This window comes from Triturus cristatus, chromosome 5_1 (assembly GCF_964204655.1).
Source record: "Triturus cristatus chromosome 5_1, aTriCri1.1, whole genome shotgun sequence".
Taxonomy (NCBI): domain Eukaryota; kingdom Metazoa; phylum Chordata; class Amphibia; order Caudata; family Salamandridae; genus Triturus; species Triturus cristatus.
The window spans coordinates 782,193,755-782,213,118 of record NC_140587.1 but is presented as its reverse complement, the minus strand read 5'-3'; the positions used below and the strand labels follow the sequence as shown (position 1 = coordinate 782,213,118).

At 46.7% G+C, this 19,364-nt stretch overlaps 1 protein-coding gene across 2 annotated transcripts in view; it reads right to left on the bottom strand.

Moving 5' to 3' along the window:
* The window catches only part of ROCK1 (Rho associated coiled-coil containing protein kinase 1), a 1,783,501-nt gene that overhangs the window by 1,277,766 nt on the left and 486,371 nt on the right, over positions 1-19,364 (bottom strand). For both annotated transcript variants that reach the window (XM_085605798.1, XM_085605799.1), the window contains exon 9: positions 8,242-8,333. In XM_085605798.1, coding sequence (XP_085461924.1) covers positions 8,242-8,333 — 92 coding nt within the window. The remainder of the gene's footprint in view (positions 1-8,241; positions 8,334-19,364) is intronic.

Below are 19,364 nucleotides of genomic sequence, written 5' to 3'. Positions count from 1 at the left end.
GGGACAGCTCGGAAAAGTCTAGCTTTTTTTCTTTCTTGAAAGAATGGCTGGGAGTATCCCTCTTTTTCTCAATTCCTTACTATAGCCTAGGCCTCTGCTGGGGGAATAACCCTGGTCCTATCCCATTTACCTAGGAGGGTAATAAGGTATTCCTTAGGTCTCCCTATTGGGCGAACCATCTTGTACAGGACTGAGATCGCCTGGAGAGAAGAAAAACTGGAGCGGTGGAATGCTCCTAGAGAGCATGCCGTATCCAGGTCCATCTAGATGTTCTGCAGTGTGTCTTCCACATGTTTGATCTATTATTTTTGCCTGAACTTCCAATCAGGTCATCGACCTAATCCACCCTTATCTGCACAAGAGGGCTGCTAATTCCAGCTGGGGTAACCCTGCTTTGGAAACGTCCATTGCCGCTCTGATAATGGAGGCTGATGCATTATCACTTCCACTAACCCTTAACAATGACCTCAGCCTCCTCTTTCCTGTCTTTTGGAATGAGGTTGATGATGGCCCGATGTTGTGCCTCATCTGGCACCATATCAACCAAGGATGGCCAAAGCAATTGCTGCTTTGATCGATGTAACCGCCAGAAAGCAACTCTGCAACCTAAGTTAGCTATATGCCTGCCTGTATAGGGGAGCAGAAGTTGTAGTGATAGGATTCTCTGACCTCTCGAGTTGCCTCCAAAATGACAGTCAGGTTTTGGATGGCCAGTTAGGCATGCCAGTGCAGATTTCAGAACCCTTGTATGACCGTCTGTACTGGCACCAGCATTACTTTCAGACCATCAGAACAAACAAAGTCCAGGATAGGGATGAACTTGTTTGTTTCACAAGGCTGCTCATTGAATTCATAAGGAGGACTGCTGCTACATTGACATCATAGGAAGATCGAATTTACTGGATGCCCTTTCCAATAAGGCATAAAAAAGGCAATACCATTACGATGTCAGTCAAGCTGCATAGGCGACTTGTCACTTTAAGATAGGATGCGGTCTCCTACTTTTCATTTTGCTGACCCCAGACACCATGTTCTTTCCCCAGAAGCTTTCCCGCATCTTGCAAACACGATATCAGATCAGAAGTTCATGTGGCCTGATCTCCCCATATCCTTAGGTATTGGTGGGACATGGTGCAGAACTGGAGCTGGTGTTGAGAGACCTGGTAAGAGAGGAGGCATTTCCAATTGTGGTGGAGGTGGCAAAGGCAGTAACTGCACAAGCCTGAGGTGGGGCATGGGTGGCCCAGGTGGCAGGCATACTGGCAGACGAAGGTAAGGTTTCTGAGGAAGCAATCTTTGCAACTTGTCAATCATTTGTTGTACAGTATACATAAATGTCATCGGCACCTGCATTATTGGTGGTTCATTACAATGATGCCTTGGACCAAAAGGCTGGATGTTTTTCACCTGTAGAACACTGGGTTTCATAAGACTCTTACAACTGTTGATATTACTCTCTTCATAAGTCCTCCTCCCCAAATCCGAGATAATAGCGCTTATCCAGTTGCACAAAACTGTAAGCTATGTCAGCTACTTTGCTTTTGATTGCGGACATCAGCCTCCAACTCTAAAAATAGTGGATTGTGAGTGCCTATCTTCAACTGCAAATGCGTAAAAGCCAACACTGAAAAGGAATTTCTGTTGTCATGGAGCCGTAGTCGAGCTAGTCATCATAGCCACTTCCGCCAAAAAAGGTATAACTTAGAAAGCAGTTGACAGGGTTGTCATCGACAGTGAGGTGATAGTCACTTCAGGTACCGTTGGCAGGGAGGTGCCTGTCAACGGGATATCTGTCAATGACGCATTCTTCATCAATGATGGTACTTTCATCACCAATGATTTGGGTAGAACATTTGACAGGAAATCATCACAGCTGTATTTTCACACTATGTTTTGTGCAGGCTGTTCCTCATACTTTTTGATGCATTTTCAATTGAAGATGTTGTCTTTTCCTCCATCTAGGAGGAGTAGAGAGCAGAGCACTTCTACCCAACAGGTTGAATTTTCAAATGAGCTGGATGTGGGACTAAACACACACTGTTAAGGTGTATGGCCACTTTAAAACTGTTTATAGCTACCAGGGATTCCTAGCTTGACAATGGGGAATGATTCAAACACATGAAAGTCTTGTGAATAGGCCATTCAATTCACTCGGTTATTCACACACTTAATTGATACAGAAGACCACAATTTAAAAAAAATATGTGGCTAAAAACCCTTCACCGTACAGGCCTGTGATGTTTGCGTATGACATTCTATTTAGTACTTATTAGTGTGGCTCCTGCACAGGCCTCTGATCTTTGCACATAATATTTGTTTGCATGTTTGGGTCCTGCTCTATTGCTAATACCACTCTCTGAAAACTAGGAAATAGAGTAGTTACTTAGTTTCCCAGCCCAAAGAATACATTTTGTTCCAATATAGGTAATAGTTATCACAATTCCTGAATCTGTACTTAAAATGTGAAAACTAGTTTCACTTCACTTAGAGCAATCGTCTCCTTTTGCCATGGAGTAGTGAAACATTCCCATCATTCAAACTCTGACCATTCACACAAAGATCACAAGAAATCAAGTGTACAGAAGTAACATCAACACACTTCAACCACCACACAGTTCACACAAACAAGCTTCATGCTCATTTACCCACAACTGTCTACGCCTACATTTGCAGGAAAATGCACTTAAGCAGAAGGATATGTTAATTGACCACAAGCACAGTGACGTTAATTCTTGTTTTTTGACTGCTTCCCAACAAGGTATACCAAGAGGAACAGAGAGATCAAAGACAGCAACAATTTCAGTACATAGTACATTTTACCATTTTGGAACCTTATTAATCACTGCACTAGATACTCAGGGAGGAAGAAGAGGAATCTGCAGTAACTCATGCAACCACATAAATGATCATTACCAAAGGATGCTAGGATGACCCTGTAGTTGCTCTGAAGGTGGTAGCCACAGGGAAGCCACTCAATAGAGCTGTGGACGTAACCATTGCCTTGTTGAATGGGCACAAACACCCTATGGAACATCGTTCATTGTCAGGGCATAGCAGATGTTTATACAAAGGATAACAACATAAAATAGCACTTTTAGTGACTACAGTGCCCTTTTAGGCTATAGCGAAGCCCACAAAAAGTCGGTGATGAACTCTGTCCTGTCATTAGTAGTCAATGTTAATATATCATGCAGGCCTGGGAGCTAGTTTAGGCCAACATTCCTGCTCCTGAGTTGGATACCGACAAGGAAAGATGTAGAGTAATAGTCTGTGACATATTGAATGCAGAAAGCACTTTGGGTACGGAGCATGGGCAGGAACGAAAAACCAAATTATCTGTATAGAAAACTGTGAAATGTGGATGAACTGATATGCCTGAGATTTTCTCTCCATACATACATAAGTAGGCACCACAAACAGGACTGTTTTCATAGTACGGGATCAAACCTGACAACTGTGTGTCGAGAACAAAACCAAGATGCCATCATGAAGGTCAAAACAGGTTTACAATTTCCCTGATGAACAATAAGCTCAGAAGCAAACCTTTCAAAACATGTGCCCTAATGGCAATATAAACAGGGAACACTGGTCAAGTAGACACAAGAAAGCAAACAAGGCCACCAGATAGCTCTTACCTGTAGCCAATAGTTGGCCTTAGTGAACAAGAGACAAAACAATTGTAAGATGTCAGAAAGGCAGAATTATAAGTGATTTTCTGCCACAATTTAGTCCAGTGGCTTGCGCAGATAGGTTTAGTACCAGGCTTCACACCTGCCAAGATGATGTCTCATCAAGAAGGCCAAAGGACTCTAGCTGGCACAGCTCAGTCTTGAAGCATACAGCTACAGAGTATGAGGACTGGGGTGGAGGACTTTACCACATTGCTACAAGAGCAAGTCTGCACATGAGCGCTTGGTGGTGAAGTGCGGAGTGTTAACAGACCGACATACCAGATCTTCCCTGCCTAGTCTTAGGCAATCAGAATCAGCTGCACTCATTGCTTCTGCATTTTCCACAGGACCTTTGACAGAAGTAGGATCAGAATAAATGACAAGTATAACGTGAAGGCTTCTAGCAAGGAACGATTCAGAGGAAGCGTATGGCACAAGTCTGAGGACAGTTTCTGATCGGGGAAGTGGAAATGGAAAGCCAAATCTGAAGAAGCTCATATCTGACAATGTTGCTACTCCCTACTCAGCCTGCACAGAGTTTCTGCACCAGCTAGGAGTGTCACTGCTGGCAAGATTATGTTGCACTTCCATAGGCAAATAAAATCATTTTCCCATCAAAAACGTTATGACTCACACCGGCCTGCCTATTGATATAATGGACGGTTGTGGTGGTGTTTATCAAAATCAGTACAGTGCTACCTGAAACAGAAGGGAGAAAGACCTTCAGGGCAAGGTGAACAACCTGCAGCTGGAACACATTTATGTACAGGGGCTGCTCCAATAAGAACTAAGGGCCCCACAATATTTCGCCCAGATGAGCAGCTCAGCCTAGCGATGAGGTGTCTATAACCATATAAGCCAGAGTCTGCAGGGTACAGACTGGGTGACCCCAGGAAGGTTGGAGGGGTCCATCCAACACTGCTGATTCTGATGCACCTACTGGGAAATCTGCACCTGGATCAAGAGTCTTCCTTGGTGTTACAGCCACTGTCTCCTAAGACACCACTGGAGGGTTGTTATACACCACCTACCAAGAGGTACCAAGGAAGCATGAGGCCTAACAGGTGCAGACATGCAGGGCTGAGAACTAAGCTTTAGTCAGACACATCAGAATCATCGCCCAAAAATCCGCAATCGGCAGGGAAAACTGGAACATGAAAGGGGTGTCCTAGAAGTCCAAGAACATCAACCAATCTCCTGATCTGAAAGCAAATAAGACCTGCATCAGGGACAGCATCTTAAAATTGTCCTGCTAAATAAACATGCTCGGAAGACAGAGGACCCAGAAGAGGCATCAGTCCATTTTGGAAAACAAAAAGTAAAGGGAGTAGAAATGATGTTGCGCTCTCTTGCAGATAGCCCCTTTTTCCCGCAAAAGCGAGTGTTTCTACGGTCAGGATCAAGACATGAGCAGGTGAGCATGTCCTGAGAGAAGGAAGGAGGTCTGTTCAGGAGTATAGGCAGAGAATGACATAGCACTGATGGGGCAGCTGGATGGCCAAAAAATCCATTGTGATCACCTATAAATGGGAAGTAAAATATGAAAGTTCACTGCCACCAGAAGATGGTGTTATGAGAGCAGGAAAGAGGGATTTAGAAGCAGCAGAGTCTGCAGGCGATGGGGGAGACTAGATGAGCAGCTGCTGCATCCTAGAACCATCCCTTCCATGAATGGAGTAGCACATATGATAAAATGTGTGAACAGGCTGAGACAGGAGATGTAACCAGGACTGCACAGCACTAGAGTAACCAGGGCAATTTCAATAATCTTGATGGAATTGCCATGCACTAGAGGCCAAGCCCAGCCAAACCACATTACAGAATTTGTTTTGATGTTTCCAGGCAGTCACTCACCAGGTAAGGAAATGGATTCTTCATGTGCCTAGGTAGACTAACGATTGTGAGTTTCAACAATTTCCATAAGGCATGGAAATTAGTAACCCAAGAGGTTTATGTCATTAGTTGTGTGTACAGCCAAGCTGCTGGAGGCAAAAACTTTAAGAACCAAGGGGTTAGGTTTCTTTGACCCTTTCCTGCGGGGCCATAGGAAAAGTGTTTGGGTTCAAATTTGGGGATGGATGCTGATCGACCAAACTCTCCAGTGACAGCTGGGAGGGCAAATAGTGTGCATCACCCAAAGCTGGCCTATGCCCTCGCAATCTGCCAATGGGCTGCTAAGAGGAATAGTTCTCCAATGCAGCCACTATGGGGTCTATATGTGCCAGGGTAAACAGGAGTAAGGCCTCTGCAGAAATTTTTGAGGGTTGCAAGATTCCCACTGGAATATTAGACTTCACTTTCATAGAAGCAAAGTCCCTTCCAACACGTTTAATGCTTTTTGAACAAGTGTTGTTTATGAGTGGACATCCTTCAATGCCTTCTTCTGGAGAAGTATACAGGCCAGTGGCATTTTGCAAATCCAAAAAAAGGCTCATCAGGAGGTGATTAACTTCAGAGTCACTTTACTCCATGGAACTTAGAAGAGAGTGTCTCTTTCCAGTACCACTGTTTGTGTTTCTCATGGGAATATCTCTTAGGAGCATGTCCCCTGGAAGGTAAGTATCCTTTTGAAAAGGAATTCTACTTGGGGGTCTCTCTGTGAGTCTCAGCCAAAATTTACTTGGAACTCCCAGCCCCTGACAGCCTAGAAGGAGCAAGAGTTGCAGGCTGTGTCATTGTGTTCAAAACCCAGACACCTAATGTAGTCGTAATGGGAATACTAAAATGACAATCTTGCTGCTCTGTCTGCAAGGCTTGAAGCCCAAGGTAATTTGAGGAAACATTTGAACTAGTCACTGTCGAATGGTGAGAATTTTGCCACTGAGACAGAGACCGTGCATGCTCTGTGACAGTGGCGTTGAGGCATGTAAAAACAGGAACTGAGTCAGTGGTGCTGGTAGGTACCTAACATATTCTAAAGACGTCACAACCAGAAGTGGAGCTATGGCCTGAGTCACAACATACCATCTGGAGACACTGAAAAGTCATCGCTCAAAGAGCAATAACCCTCTCGCTCTGCCAGACTGTCATACCCCAAACTCCATACACAAATGCAATAGCATGAACTACTACTTAACTGAAAAAATACAGACTCTCCAACAATCCTAAGCCTACTTTCATCTTAGATTCACCTCTATGCGTAGCATTGTGCAATAGCCATTGAACCAATGAGCATCAGCCAGGGATAAAACTCAGCCTTAAGATGAGAGGATAATACATCCTGGACATAAATTTAATGAAGCTAAGCTATACTTCCAGCTTTCCAATCTGAAAAAAAACTCCCAGGGTTCCATCTTGTCTCTATCCTTTTCTAATTTTCCATGGAGCCGCTTGGGTCTCTACTTATAGATAACAACAAAATTCACCAATATATCAATGACGCACAACTCTAATTAAAGGTCTCCACCGCTTGAAACATCCAACATCTCAAAAATTGCCTGCATCTTAATCAGGCCTGGATGGCTGGACTCAACTAAAGGTCAACCCCACCAAAACAAAATTCCTGCTTCTTGAAAAGAACAAGTCACAATTAGCCTAAAGCTGGCAGCTGGTTCAAAATGAACCTTAAAAGGTTTGAACCACAACCCAACATTAAGTCATTATCAATACATAAAATAAAAATGTACAACTTCATATTGAAATGCAAATGTTTGTAAGATCTTGTATATTGCAAATGCAATTAGTCAACACTATATTAGTCTGGTGCATACTATACCAAACTAAACATGAATATAGTGCTAATCCTTACCACTCTTAATGGGAGTATACATACCCATCTCCTCATACGATACATTAATTACAAAAAATTAAAAATAGGGATAGAAGATTTGGTGAAAATAATTAGGGGTGTGCGAAATTAATGTAATTTGCTTTTGCGTAGCTATGCAAAATTTTCAAGAAATCTAAGAAATGTAAGGTTAGCATTTGGTGCTGTGTTTTTAGCAGAAAACGCATCCCCGCACCCAATGCCTTTCATGGTACAAAAATAATACAAAAATATAAATAAAAGCACCGCAAACAGACGCTTCCCCAGGCCTAAAAATGATAAAGGTACCTAACATTTCATGGCAAACAACAAGATATCAATGAAGCTTTCAGAGCAGCAGTTTGTCTAGAAATTGCAGGCTTGTAGGCTTGGGTGACAAATTCTTTGTGGGAAGAGGTATTCTGAAAGCGTACAGCATTGCCTAATTTATATACGCAACACCTTAGTATGTTGTTTTGCTTTTCTTAAAGGATATGAGGCTGCACAACACAGTTAAAGCGAGTACTCTTCCTCAAGCTTAGGAATGCATTTGGCTGAATAGACAGTGTGTTCTATAATTTGAAAAGAAAAGGGGCAACCAAGCTACAACAACATATGCCACCATTAAATGTATTAAGGCCTCACATATGATTCTGAAGGCCTATTTAATAATGTATGTGACACTATGGCATACACAATGCTGAAAAACGTATATTTGCTAACTGAAGCGACTGTGATATTTGGAATAAAATGTGTTGCAAACAAAAGCACAGCAATAGGTCATCATTCCTAAAAAACTGAGATTAAATATGAAAACCTACTTACTGTCTCTTAGACTATCCCACGACCACTGATCATTTTTAAAGAAAAGATGGCGTTTGATTTCTTCTACACCATTTCGTCCTAACCTCACTTCCCTGCATATGAAAAGAAAAAGAGCATATAATTAATGTTTCTTCGGCAGAGTGTTCCAAGCACCCCAAAATACTATCTTGTCCCTTGAAAAGGGTAGTAAAACAGAATCATATCATTTATTTTATTCTGAGCATCAATGTAAAGATGTAAAATACTTTGCATCAGTAACAAAACTCAATGATTCCTTTAGGTACATCTGCTTTCTGTCAAAAACTTTCAAAATGTGTTTTGGATTATCAATGTAGATTTTTGCATATGCAAGCAACAATACAGTACACAGATAGTTCATATCAAATCACAATCCCTATTTTCATCCCCGACTTATTTTGTTGTGTTATAACTCTATAAATAGAAATTCAACTGCCAATACCCAATACATTTTTCTTTCAAAATATTTCTAAAGGAGAATTATGTGACACTTTTTGCAACCTGCAGTATAGCAAAAAGTGTAATAATGATGCATCTGGTCGCTTCGCTAACAACACAAACATCAACTAGTCAGAAGGTCAGCCCAGGTGCCACCTCCAACTCCATAGTGAGAAACCTCACCTTCTTACTGGTATTACACCATTCTGATGCCAGTAGCATCCAGATCTACCCATTTCCATCTCAACAGGACTTGATTAGCCACCTCAAGCCTGATAGCAAACATAACAAGGACTTGAAGGCCTCACACCCACATCAACCCATCAAGATTCATCCACAACAAATCCAACCACCCACACAACATATCTAAAGACAACCAACTAACTTAGAGATTTCAACCCAAACATTGAACAAACACAATGTCACTTGCTAGAAGGAAGTTAAAAATTAAGGGAAGGGGTGAATGAATGATCAGGTCCCAGATTGTGACTTTCCCCAATCCCTTCACACAATTCAACCCAAAGTGCAACAGCGCAGCTACAGCACTGCTATGTCTCACAAAAAACACTCCCTCAAACCACAGAATGTTCAAACCCAAGAAAATATAAACTTTTTCCACCTTTAGCTGAATCTAGAATATCCCCCAACTATCAACCACACACGTCCCCTATGTGTTTGCTCCTCCTTCTATACTAGGCCACATGTTCTGAAAGCACCATAACGTCAAGAGAATCCAGGTGCAACAGCTAGACTGCTTATTCCTCAATGCAAGGTCCATGAATAAAAAACACTTCCAATATTTTTTCAGGTCTCAGGAACCCCACCAGCTCTCACCTTTGTTGCAGATTCGCAGCTCACCTAAGAGTCCACACCCACATGCTGAAAGCCAATTCACCTGCATATTGTCTCATCAACAAAAATCACATTGGAAAATTTGGTAAAGGCCTAGCAAGCATACATAAAAAGTAATTGAACGCAACACAAATCCAATTCTTGCGTGTTCTTTCCTCTTAATGTGTAGACCACCACCAAGCAATGCAAACTTCGAAGATGTCTTACTAGATAGAGAGACTGAGACTCTACTGAATCACCCCAACTTATACATCCGGGACACCTTAACATATGGTTTGACACGTGAAGACAAATCCAACTATAACCTCAACTATCACTTCCAACCTCGAATCCTTCAACCTGCACCAAATCGTTTCTGGTCCGACTCCCTCCATTGGACACCAATTGCATGTCACATTTCCACCCCTGGGACAGGGAACAGGAACTTGACAACTTCAAACAAATAAGGAGTGACCATAGAATTATTAGCTTAATGATCAACATACCCATCAGTAACACTTCAAAGACAGCAGCATCCACCAACAACAAATGCACAGACTGAGTTGAAAACCTGCTACATTAGACCACTCCTCAGGAAGAACCTCAACTCATCCAAAGCAACAAACTGCAAAACATATCTAATGGCCTGCTCCTAGGTAAAATGTTTTAAAACAATTTCTTATATACATAAATACACACTGCATAAAGAAAAATAGAGAAACTAAAGAAACAAAGCCTTTCCTAACACCAATAGCAAGGCAATCAAAAGACATAGGTAAACAACCATGTCATATAACCAATAACTCTTTTGGTATACGAAGGTGGACAATGGGGAGGAGGTTGGGCCAGTGAGGAATCCACAGGCAGATACTGTATCCACCAGAAAAAGCATTACCAAAGGTAAGTAACTTGTTCTTCTGATGGTTACATCTGCCTGTGGATTCCTCACCTTTTGAATTGAATCCCACAGCAGTCCTGCTCCCGGAGGAGGGTGTCCACCTACTCATACCCAAAAATCCTGCGGCACAGAGTGCAAAATGACCATCTCGCCTAACCTCCGAATCCAAGCAGAAATGCTTTGCAAAGGTGTGGAGGGATGCCCAAGTTGCCGCCTTACAGATGTCTACAGCAGGAACACCTCTAGCCAAAGCAGAAGACTACTTCGCCCTGGTGGATTGAGCTCCAATACCTTCAGGCGGTTCTTTCTTGGCCAAGGCGTAGCAGATCTTGATGCACAAGATGATCCACCTGAACAGTGTTCGCATGTGGACAGCCTTGCCCTTTATTCGTCCAATGTAGCCCACGAAGAGCTGATCATCCAGTCTCAGACCCGTGGTTCTGTCCAGATAGAAGCGGACAGCCCTCTTAGGATCCAGACTATGAAGTCTCTCCTCCTCCTTGGAAGGGTGAGGGGGAGGATAGAAGTTAGGTAAGGTAATGGATTGCCCTAGATGGAAAAGAGTAACCACCTTAGGCAGGAAAGTAGCCATGGTCCTGAGAACCATCTTTTCTGCATGAATGGTTAAAAACTGAGGTTTAGAACTAAGAGCCTGAAGCTCACTTACCCTCTTGGCCGAGGTAATAGCGGTCAGAAAGACTGTTTTGAAAGAAAGAAGCCTCAACGGTCAACTATGAAGAGGAGAGCCCATAAGGAAAGTGAGTACAAGATTTAAATCCCACTGAGGCATAATGAAGGGAATGGGAGGAAACCTATTGGTGAGGCCCTTAATGAACCTCATAACAATGGGAGACTTGAATCCAGACGGCTGGTCCGGCAAACAGGGAAAAGCCGACAAAAAACCCTTTACCGTGGCCACAGCACAACCCTGCTGAGCCAAAGAAAGAGAAACTCAGCACATCAGATAAACAGGCCTTCAAAGGATCAATGGACATGCCTGCACACCATTTCACAAATTTGGACCATCAGGAGGAATAAATAGATTTGGTGGAGTGTCTCCTGGATGATAAAATAACGTCCACCACATTCGTTGGGAGAGAGAAAGAACTCAGGCTGCCTGTTCAATCTCAAAGCATGAAAGTGCAGGCTCTGGAGGTGGGGGTGTAGAACCTGCCCCTGCGACTGCAAGAGGAGATCTGCCCTTAGAGGGAGACGGAGCGGAGGGTGCAAAGAGAGGTGAAGTAGATCTGTTACACCACACCCTTCTTGGCCAATCCGGGGCGATCAATATGACTTGGGCCTGGTCTTGCTGAATCTTCCTCAGAACCCAAGGAATCAAGGGTATGGGAGGAAATGCATAAAGGAGCTGCGAACCCCTTTCCAACTGAAACACGTCCCCCAACACTGCTTGCATCGGAAACTGGAGACTGCAGTACGAAGGGCAGTGCGCGTTCTTGTGACTGGCAAATAGGTCCAATCGAAGAAACCTCCACATCCTGAAGATGTGATGGACCACCTCCGGATGAAGTCGCCACTCGTGATCGGCCGAGAAACGCCGACTGAGACTGTCCGCACGCACATTTAGCACTCCTGCTATATGATTTGCCATTATACAAATCTGATGCTCCTGAGCCCAGGACAAGAGTCGCAGAGCCTCTCTGCAGAGACGATACGACCCTACTCCTCTCTGTTTGTTTATGTACCACATCGCGGTAGTGTTGTCCATCAGAACCTGAACCGACTGACCGCGAAAGGAGGTAAGAAAGCCCTTGAGAGCTAAACGAATCACACGCAATTCCAGCAGGTTGATATGAAACAACCTTTCCTCCGGAGACCAAACGCCTTTGATCCGGTGGAGGAAGATGAAAGGGCTTTCCTTGCGACAGATTGCTCCCAACACTCCACCAAGACAGATATGCTGCAGTGTTTCTGGAGATCCTGATAATCTCCCTGAGATCTCCGTTGTTCTGACACCACTGCCTATGGAGGCACCTCTGAAGTGCCCTCATGTGCCAGCATGCATGATTGACCAACAGTGTGCAGGAAGCGAACAGACCGAACAGGCGTAGGACCTTCAGGACTGGAACAACTGCTCCATCGTGAAACAAAGGAATCATCTCTTAAATGTCCAGTACTGCCCTTATGAACAGGTTGCGCTGTGAGGGCAACAGGTGTGATTAGGGCACATTTATCGAGAAGCCCAAGTCGAACAGCAGCCGTGCTGTCACGTGCAGATGATGAAGCACCATCTCTGGCAACTTTGCTTTGAGTAGCCAGTCATCCAGATAGGGAAAAACAGGAATCCCCCGACTTACTGAGATAAGCTGCCACCACCGCCATCACCTTTGTGAAGACCCGAGGCACGGAAGTAAGACCGAACGGAAGGTCTACAAACTGGTAGTGCTGAGACCCTACAGTAAAACGGAGATAATTCCTGTGTGACTTCAGGATGGGGATATGAAAATATGCATGCTGCAAGTCGATCAACACCATCCTGGCCTTTGGTTGCAGCGCCTGAAGAACCTGAGCTAAGGTCTGTGAGAAGTTGGCCTGATGTATGATGTCACTAGTTCTAGTGTACACCTTATATCAGTCCAAACAACCCTTATGGTGGTTGGTTGTAAAGTCAACCTTATAGACCAGCTATCCTAGTGGTAGCATGGACAAGAGCAGTCTTAGGCTAAACTCTGAATGGCATGTGAAGCCAGCTGTGATACCATATATAATCCCTTGAATACCAAATGAAAGGACACCACAACAGATATATATATAAAATAAAGTGTATTTATTCTAGTCAAACCCTCAGCACTCTTTATGAGATTAGAGGTAAGTACAACACAGTCTTATTTAAGCATACATTAAGTCACACAGGTAAGTAATACAGTTAGGCCCTAGGGGCCACGCAAACCATATACTAAAGAAGTGGTATAAGGACCACTGTCACGGAAATAGGATAGGCCTAGGCCTAGGGAATCGCTGGGGCTACACTACACTAGCAACAGTTAGGAAGTGGGAGGCCCACGGGATTCAGGTGCAGAGTGGAAACACTCACGCGTAATGCGTAAAAGTCGATAGAATTACTGAAAGTTAGAAATTAACAGTTTAAGGACACTTCTGAAGCAGCTAGAGAGTCGAGACTCGGAAACTAGACCCTAGGATAGTCACTACCCTTGTGAGCACCGAAGTACCCAAGTTACCTAGCCCACGGGCTGTGGGTGCATAGGTGTGAACTTGCGTCGGGTTTCGTCGTGGACTTCTATGGATGCCTGAAGGAAAGTTGCTGACAGGCAGTCAGTGAAGAGTGTCCGGTGGATCCCAAGGCTGGGATCAAGAAGAGAGGAGACCTGCAAGCAGAAGGGACAGAGTCAAGGTCACTAGCCAGTGACCACGTGGAACCAGGAAGGAACCAGGCGAGGTCGTGAAGATTGCAGGTGAAGGTGAAGCTTGTCGTTGCAGCCACGGGGACCAGGAGACGTCGAGGACTACCAGGACCAGGAGGCGAGCTGTCCCACGAAGGCTCTTGCTGTCGGCGGTGTCAAAGTTGAACTAGGACTCACCAAGCCTTGGCAAGCGGAACCCACGAAGAACAGAGGACTTGCTTCTGGTGCAGACCAGGAAGGTCTGGGGTACTTCTCTTTTGCAAGGAAGCGGGAGCCAGTCTGGAGGAGCCAAACCAGCAGTGAAGATTTCAGGATGCGTCGTCACAGAGGCCACTAGCCAACAGGCAAGCAACCGGACAGACGCGGCAAGCAGGAAAATGCAGAAGGGCCCCACGCAGGACTCGTGGAGTGTGGGGGGCTGATCTTCGGTGCAGATGGTGCTTGCGGTTGGGGCTTCTCAATCCCCGGTGCACAACTTCGAGGGTGCCTCAGAAGCTGCGCTGGAAGATACTAGCCACTTTTCCCAGGTAGCCGGTCCCACGTCTCTCGTCGCCTCCACGGATCTCAGCTTGGCTGTGGATGTGGTCAGGGTCGGAGAAGTCTGGAAGTCAAGGCTCTGGTCAGGCTCTGCAGTCGGTCCCTCGTAGAACTTCAGCAAAGCAAAGGGTAGTCTCTTGATGGTGCCTGTTTGCACAGGGTAGCCACTCCTCGGCCACAAGGGAGATTCTTCAGTCTTCTTCTTTCGTCGAATGTCGAAGGACCAGAGTTTCTGTTCAAGTTGCAGGTTCAGGATAATCTAATCTCCTGGGGCCCAGCTACCACTCTTATACTAATCTGGGGGGCTGGGATACTGGCTAGGTCACGCCTTATGGGTGGGACCTGGGAGGGGGTGGTTACACCCCCTTCCCTTTGTCCAGTTTCGCGCCAGGACTGGGGCTGGAGTGCCCCAGCACCGGTTTGAACTGGACTATGCACGGGACACCTTGTGTGCCCCAGGCATGTCTCATTCTTTTCATCCCTCCCCGCCCCAATACACTAAGGCCTGTCTGGGGTGGTGCTCGCACCTCCCAAGGCAGGAAACCTATTGTCCAAGCCTCCCTTGCCGGGATCACTCCCAGCAGCAGGAGGTAAGACTTGTGTCTGTGGCCGCAGCATCCATTGTGTGATGCTGGGGCTCTGGTTAACTTTAACCGGGTAAGTAGGTTACAACATGTCTTCTCCCTCTAGAAGGGAGAGATAATATCCTCATCCCCAGAAATGGGATGGGGGTATTATTCCAAAGTGTTAGACACCTTACACAACATGTTTTGATAAAGCCAAACCATAGTTACCATAACCGTTTAAGATTATAAGGCACTTTAAGAGTATATGGTAGGCTATATCATAGAACAGCTATAAGGACATGGTTCTGAAAGCTGCAGACAGGCTCAGCTCATGCTAGAGCACAATCTCACATGTTACCAAGCACTCTGCCTCCAGGATTGTTAAGGCCTGCCATAGGAGTGGCTGATAGGTACACATGTGTCTATATGTAAGTTAGGTATAGGAATACTACACCTAAGCAAGGGGTGATTACACGACCTTGCCCCAGCTGAGTGATCAGCCAGTTGTGTCATAATGGAAGGCCAGGCCAGGGATGGCATAATACATGCTGCAGCCCCTGGTAGGCCTAGGGTACACCTATGCCCTGGGTACCTAAGGTACACTGTACAGGGGCCAATAAGGTGACCCTATCCAAATGGGTTAGGCACCTAAAGTACATAGTATCAATTTAGAGAGAGAACAGCAGGGCTGTGGGTCTGATTGGCAGGCCCACAGCCACATTTAAGTCGAAAACCAGTAAAGCAAAAGCAAAAAGTGGGGGTGAACATAGACCCTACTCTCCTACAAGGTCAACATCTTGAATTTCTCCTGTTTGAGGTAAAAATTCAAGACCCTGAGGTCTAGGATAGGCCTTAATCTGTCAACCTTCTTGGGAATGAGGAAATACCGGGAGTAGCATCCCTAACCCCTTTCCTACTCCTGGACCACCTCTAAAGCACCTTTCTGTAATAAGACAAGAACCTCCTGCTGCAGAAGCAGCAAATGATCCTCTGAACACCAGCCCTGGCGAGGAGGGTAAGGAGGGAGAAACTTCCAGAAGGGAAGGGCGTACCCATTTTCCACAAGATTCAAAACCCAAAGGTCTGAAGTGATGGATTTCTAATCCTGAAGAAAATGGGGCACCCGACCCCCTACAGGACCAGCATGCTCCAAGATGGGGGATCTAGAGCTGCTTTCCTGTGGCACCAGTGGTGGGGTCAGGAGAGGAAGAAGAGGAGGAGAGTTGACAGGATGCACCTCGCAGACGACCTCTGCCCTTTTCTCTGTAAGATCTGTAGAGGATTCTGCTGCTGCCGAGGCTGCTGTTGGCCACGAAAGGAAGCCGCCTTACCAAAACCCCTGGTTTGGGACTGAAGACCCAATGATTTTGCAGTGGCTCTATTGTCTTTAAATCTCTGCAGCGCAGAATCAGCCTTTTCACCAAAAAGCTTGGATCTATCGAATGATAGGTCAAGGAGAGTAGCCTGCACATCTGGCAAAAACCCAGAAGACCTGAGCCAGGCATGCCTCCTGGTGGCAACAGAAGAACCCATCACCCTGGCAACCGAATCAACAGTATCCAGCCCAGACTGTATAACTTCACGAGCTGCAGCTTGCGTATCCGCCAGCACTTCTAAAAAGGAGCCACGATCATTGTCCGGTAACTTGGGAGCCAACTGCTTGGCCAAATCTATTAAGGCGTGAATATACCTCCCCAACAAGCACGAAGCACTGGTGGACTTCAAAGCCGTGCTAGAGGAAGAGAAGACCTTCTTGGCAGACTACTCCAATTATTTTTTAGAGTGTCTGTCTCCTGGAGCATGTGGAAAACATCCTGCAGATTGTTTGATGAGCAGAAAGAAAAGCAGGATTACCAAGAGCAGGCCTGTACCTCCTTGCCACAGACCATGAAACAGCAGGGGCAGGAAGGGGCTTCCGCCACACCTTTAGAATTGGCTAAAGAGGCTCAACCACAGAAAGATGGGGAATGTAAAACTTCTGTAAGAATATTTGGTCTGAACTCAGCAGTGGGCAACTGAAGGTCTAAAAGTTCAGCAGCCTTAATAATAACAGCATGATATGGTGCTACATCATGAGCAGGCAAGGCCTTGATGATGAAAGCTCCCACTCTGGGGGGGGAAGTGTCTGGCCCACTCACCTCCTGAAGGCCCTCAAACTCATTAACAGACTTTTCGATTTCACCTTCTTCGGCTTCCTCCCGCTGAAATTCTTCCTCTTCCAACAGTCTTTGGGCTTCTCTTCTAGACCGCAACTTCAGGACCGGCGGCGGCGCCAAGCCGAAGCCGGAGACACAAGCGTCGAAGATAGAACCTCCAATGTAGGCAACGGCGCCGATTGAAGCAGAGAGGAAGAAAGTCCACCAGATGACGCCGGAGACTGAGAAATCGGCGTCGAAAACCTTGGAGCCGGAACTGCCAGGACGGCGATGTTCGCATAAAGGGCACGAAGGTTGCCTGGGCATGTGGCTGAGAAACACCCAAATAGAATGCAAGCGGACCCACGGGGCCCGACTGCGCACCGGTAGGTTAAGCTGCTCTGGCATACATGCCGCGCATCACATTAAGAAAATGCGAAGGATCTGACCCAGGTCCAGGAAAGGGTGAATAAGGAGCAATCAATCAATCAATCATTTGCATTTATAAAGCGCGCTACTTACCCGTAGGGGTCTCAAGGCGCTGGGGGGGGGGGGGTGGGGGGGGGGGGGGGTCAGTGCTCGAAGAGCCAGGTCTTGAGCTTCCTTCTGAAGGAGAGGTGGTCCTGTGTGGCGCGCAGGTGGCTAGGAAGAGAGTTCCAGGTCTTTGCTGCCAGGTAGGAGAAGGACCTGCCTCCGGCGGTGGCTTTGCGGATGCGAGGCACGGCTGCCAGGGCTTGTCCGGTCGAGCGTAGGGTGCGAGGAGCGGAGTAGAAGGAGACGTGGTGGTTGATGAGTTTTGGTCCGATATTGTGCAGGGCTTTGTGTGCGTGGGTGAGGAGTCTGAAGGTGATCCTCTTGCTGACTGGAAGCCAGTGAAGTTTCTTCAGGTGTCCGGAGATGTGGTGGTGGCGAGGTATGTTCAGGATGAGTCGTGCGGCCGTGTTCTGGATTCGCTGTAGTTTCTTCGGTAGCTTGGTAGTGATGCCGGCGTACAGAGCGTTTCCATAGTCCAAGCGACTGGTGACGAGGGCGTGGGTGACGGTCTTCCTGGTGTCGGTGGGGATCCAGCGGAAGATCTTGCGGAGCATGCGGAGGGTGGTGAAGCATGCCGAGGTCACCGAGTTGACCTGTCTGGTCATGCAGAGGGATGAGTCCAGGATGAAGCCGAGGTTGCGTGCGTGGTCGGTGGGTTGGGGAGTGCTGCCTAGGGCGGGGGGCCACCAGGAGTCTTCCCAGGCGGTGGGAGTAGGGCCGAGGATGAGGACCTCCGTCTTCTCTGTGTTAAGTTTGAGCCGGCTGTCTGTCATCCAGTGCGCTACTTCCTTCATGCCTTCGTGTAGTCTGGTTCTTGCTGAGGCGGGGTTGTTGGTGAGGGAGAGGATGAGCTGGGTGTCGTCGGCGTAGGATATGAGGTTGAGTCCGTGTTTTCGTGCGATGTTCGCCAGGGGGGTCATGTAGATGTTGAAGAGGGTTGGGCTGAGGGAGGATCCTTGGGGGACGCCACAGATGATCGCCGTAGTAGTGGATCTGAAGGGGGGGGGGCGGACTCTCTGGGTTCTTCCGGAGAGGAAGGAGATGATCCATTCCAGGGCCTTGCCTCTGATGCCGGCGTTGCTGAGGCGACGTATTAGGGTACGGTGGCAAACCGTGTCGAAGGCTGCAGAGAGGTCCAGGAGTATGAGGGCCACGGTCTCTCCTTTGTCAGTCAGAGATCTGATGTCGTCCGTGGCTGCGATGAGGGCGGTCTCGGTGCTGTGGTTAGCTCTGAAGCCGAATTGTGAGGGGTCAAGTGAGTCATTGGTTTCCAGGGCGGTGGTGAGTTGAGTGTTGACGATTTTCTCAATCACTTTGGCGGGGAACGGGAGGAGCGAGATGGGCCGGAAGTTTTTGAGTATGGTGGGGTCTGCTGTTGGTTTCTTTAGGAGGGCGTTGAGTTCGGCGTGTTTCCAGTTCTCCGGGAAGGTGGCGGTGGTGAAAGATGCGTTGATGACGTCTCGGAGGTGGGGTGCAATGATGTTGTCGGCTTTGTTGAAGATGTGGTGAGGGCAGGGGTCGGATGGTGATCCTGAGTGGATGGAGTTCATGATGTGGGTGGTTTCCTCGGTGGTGGTTGGGTTCCAGGTGTGGATGGCGGTGTTGTCGGTGGCGAGTTCCGGTGGTGGGTTCTTGTTGGTTGTGGCGAAGCTGTTGTAGATGTCGGTGATCTTGTGGTGGAAGAAAGCTGCGAGGGAGTCGCAGAGATCCTGTGAGGGGGGGATGGCGTTGTTTTCGGCGTCGGGGTTTGAGAGTTCTTTGACGATGCCGAATAGTTCCTTGCTGT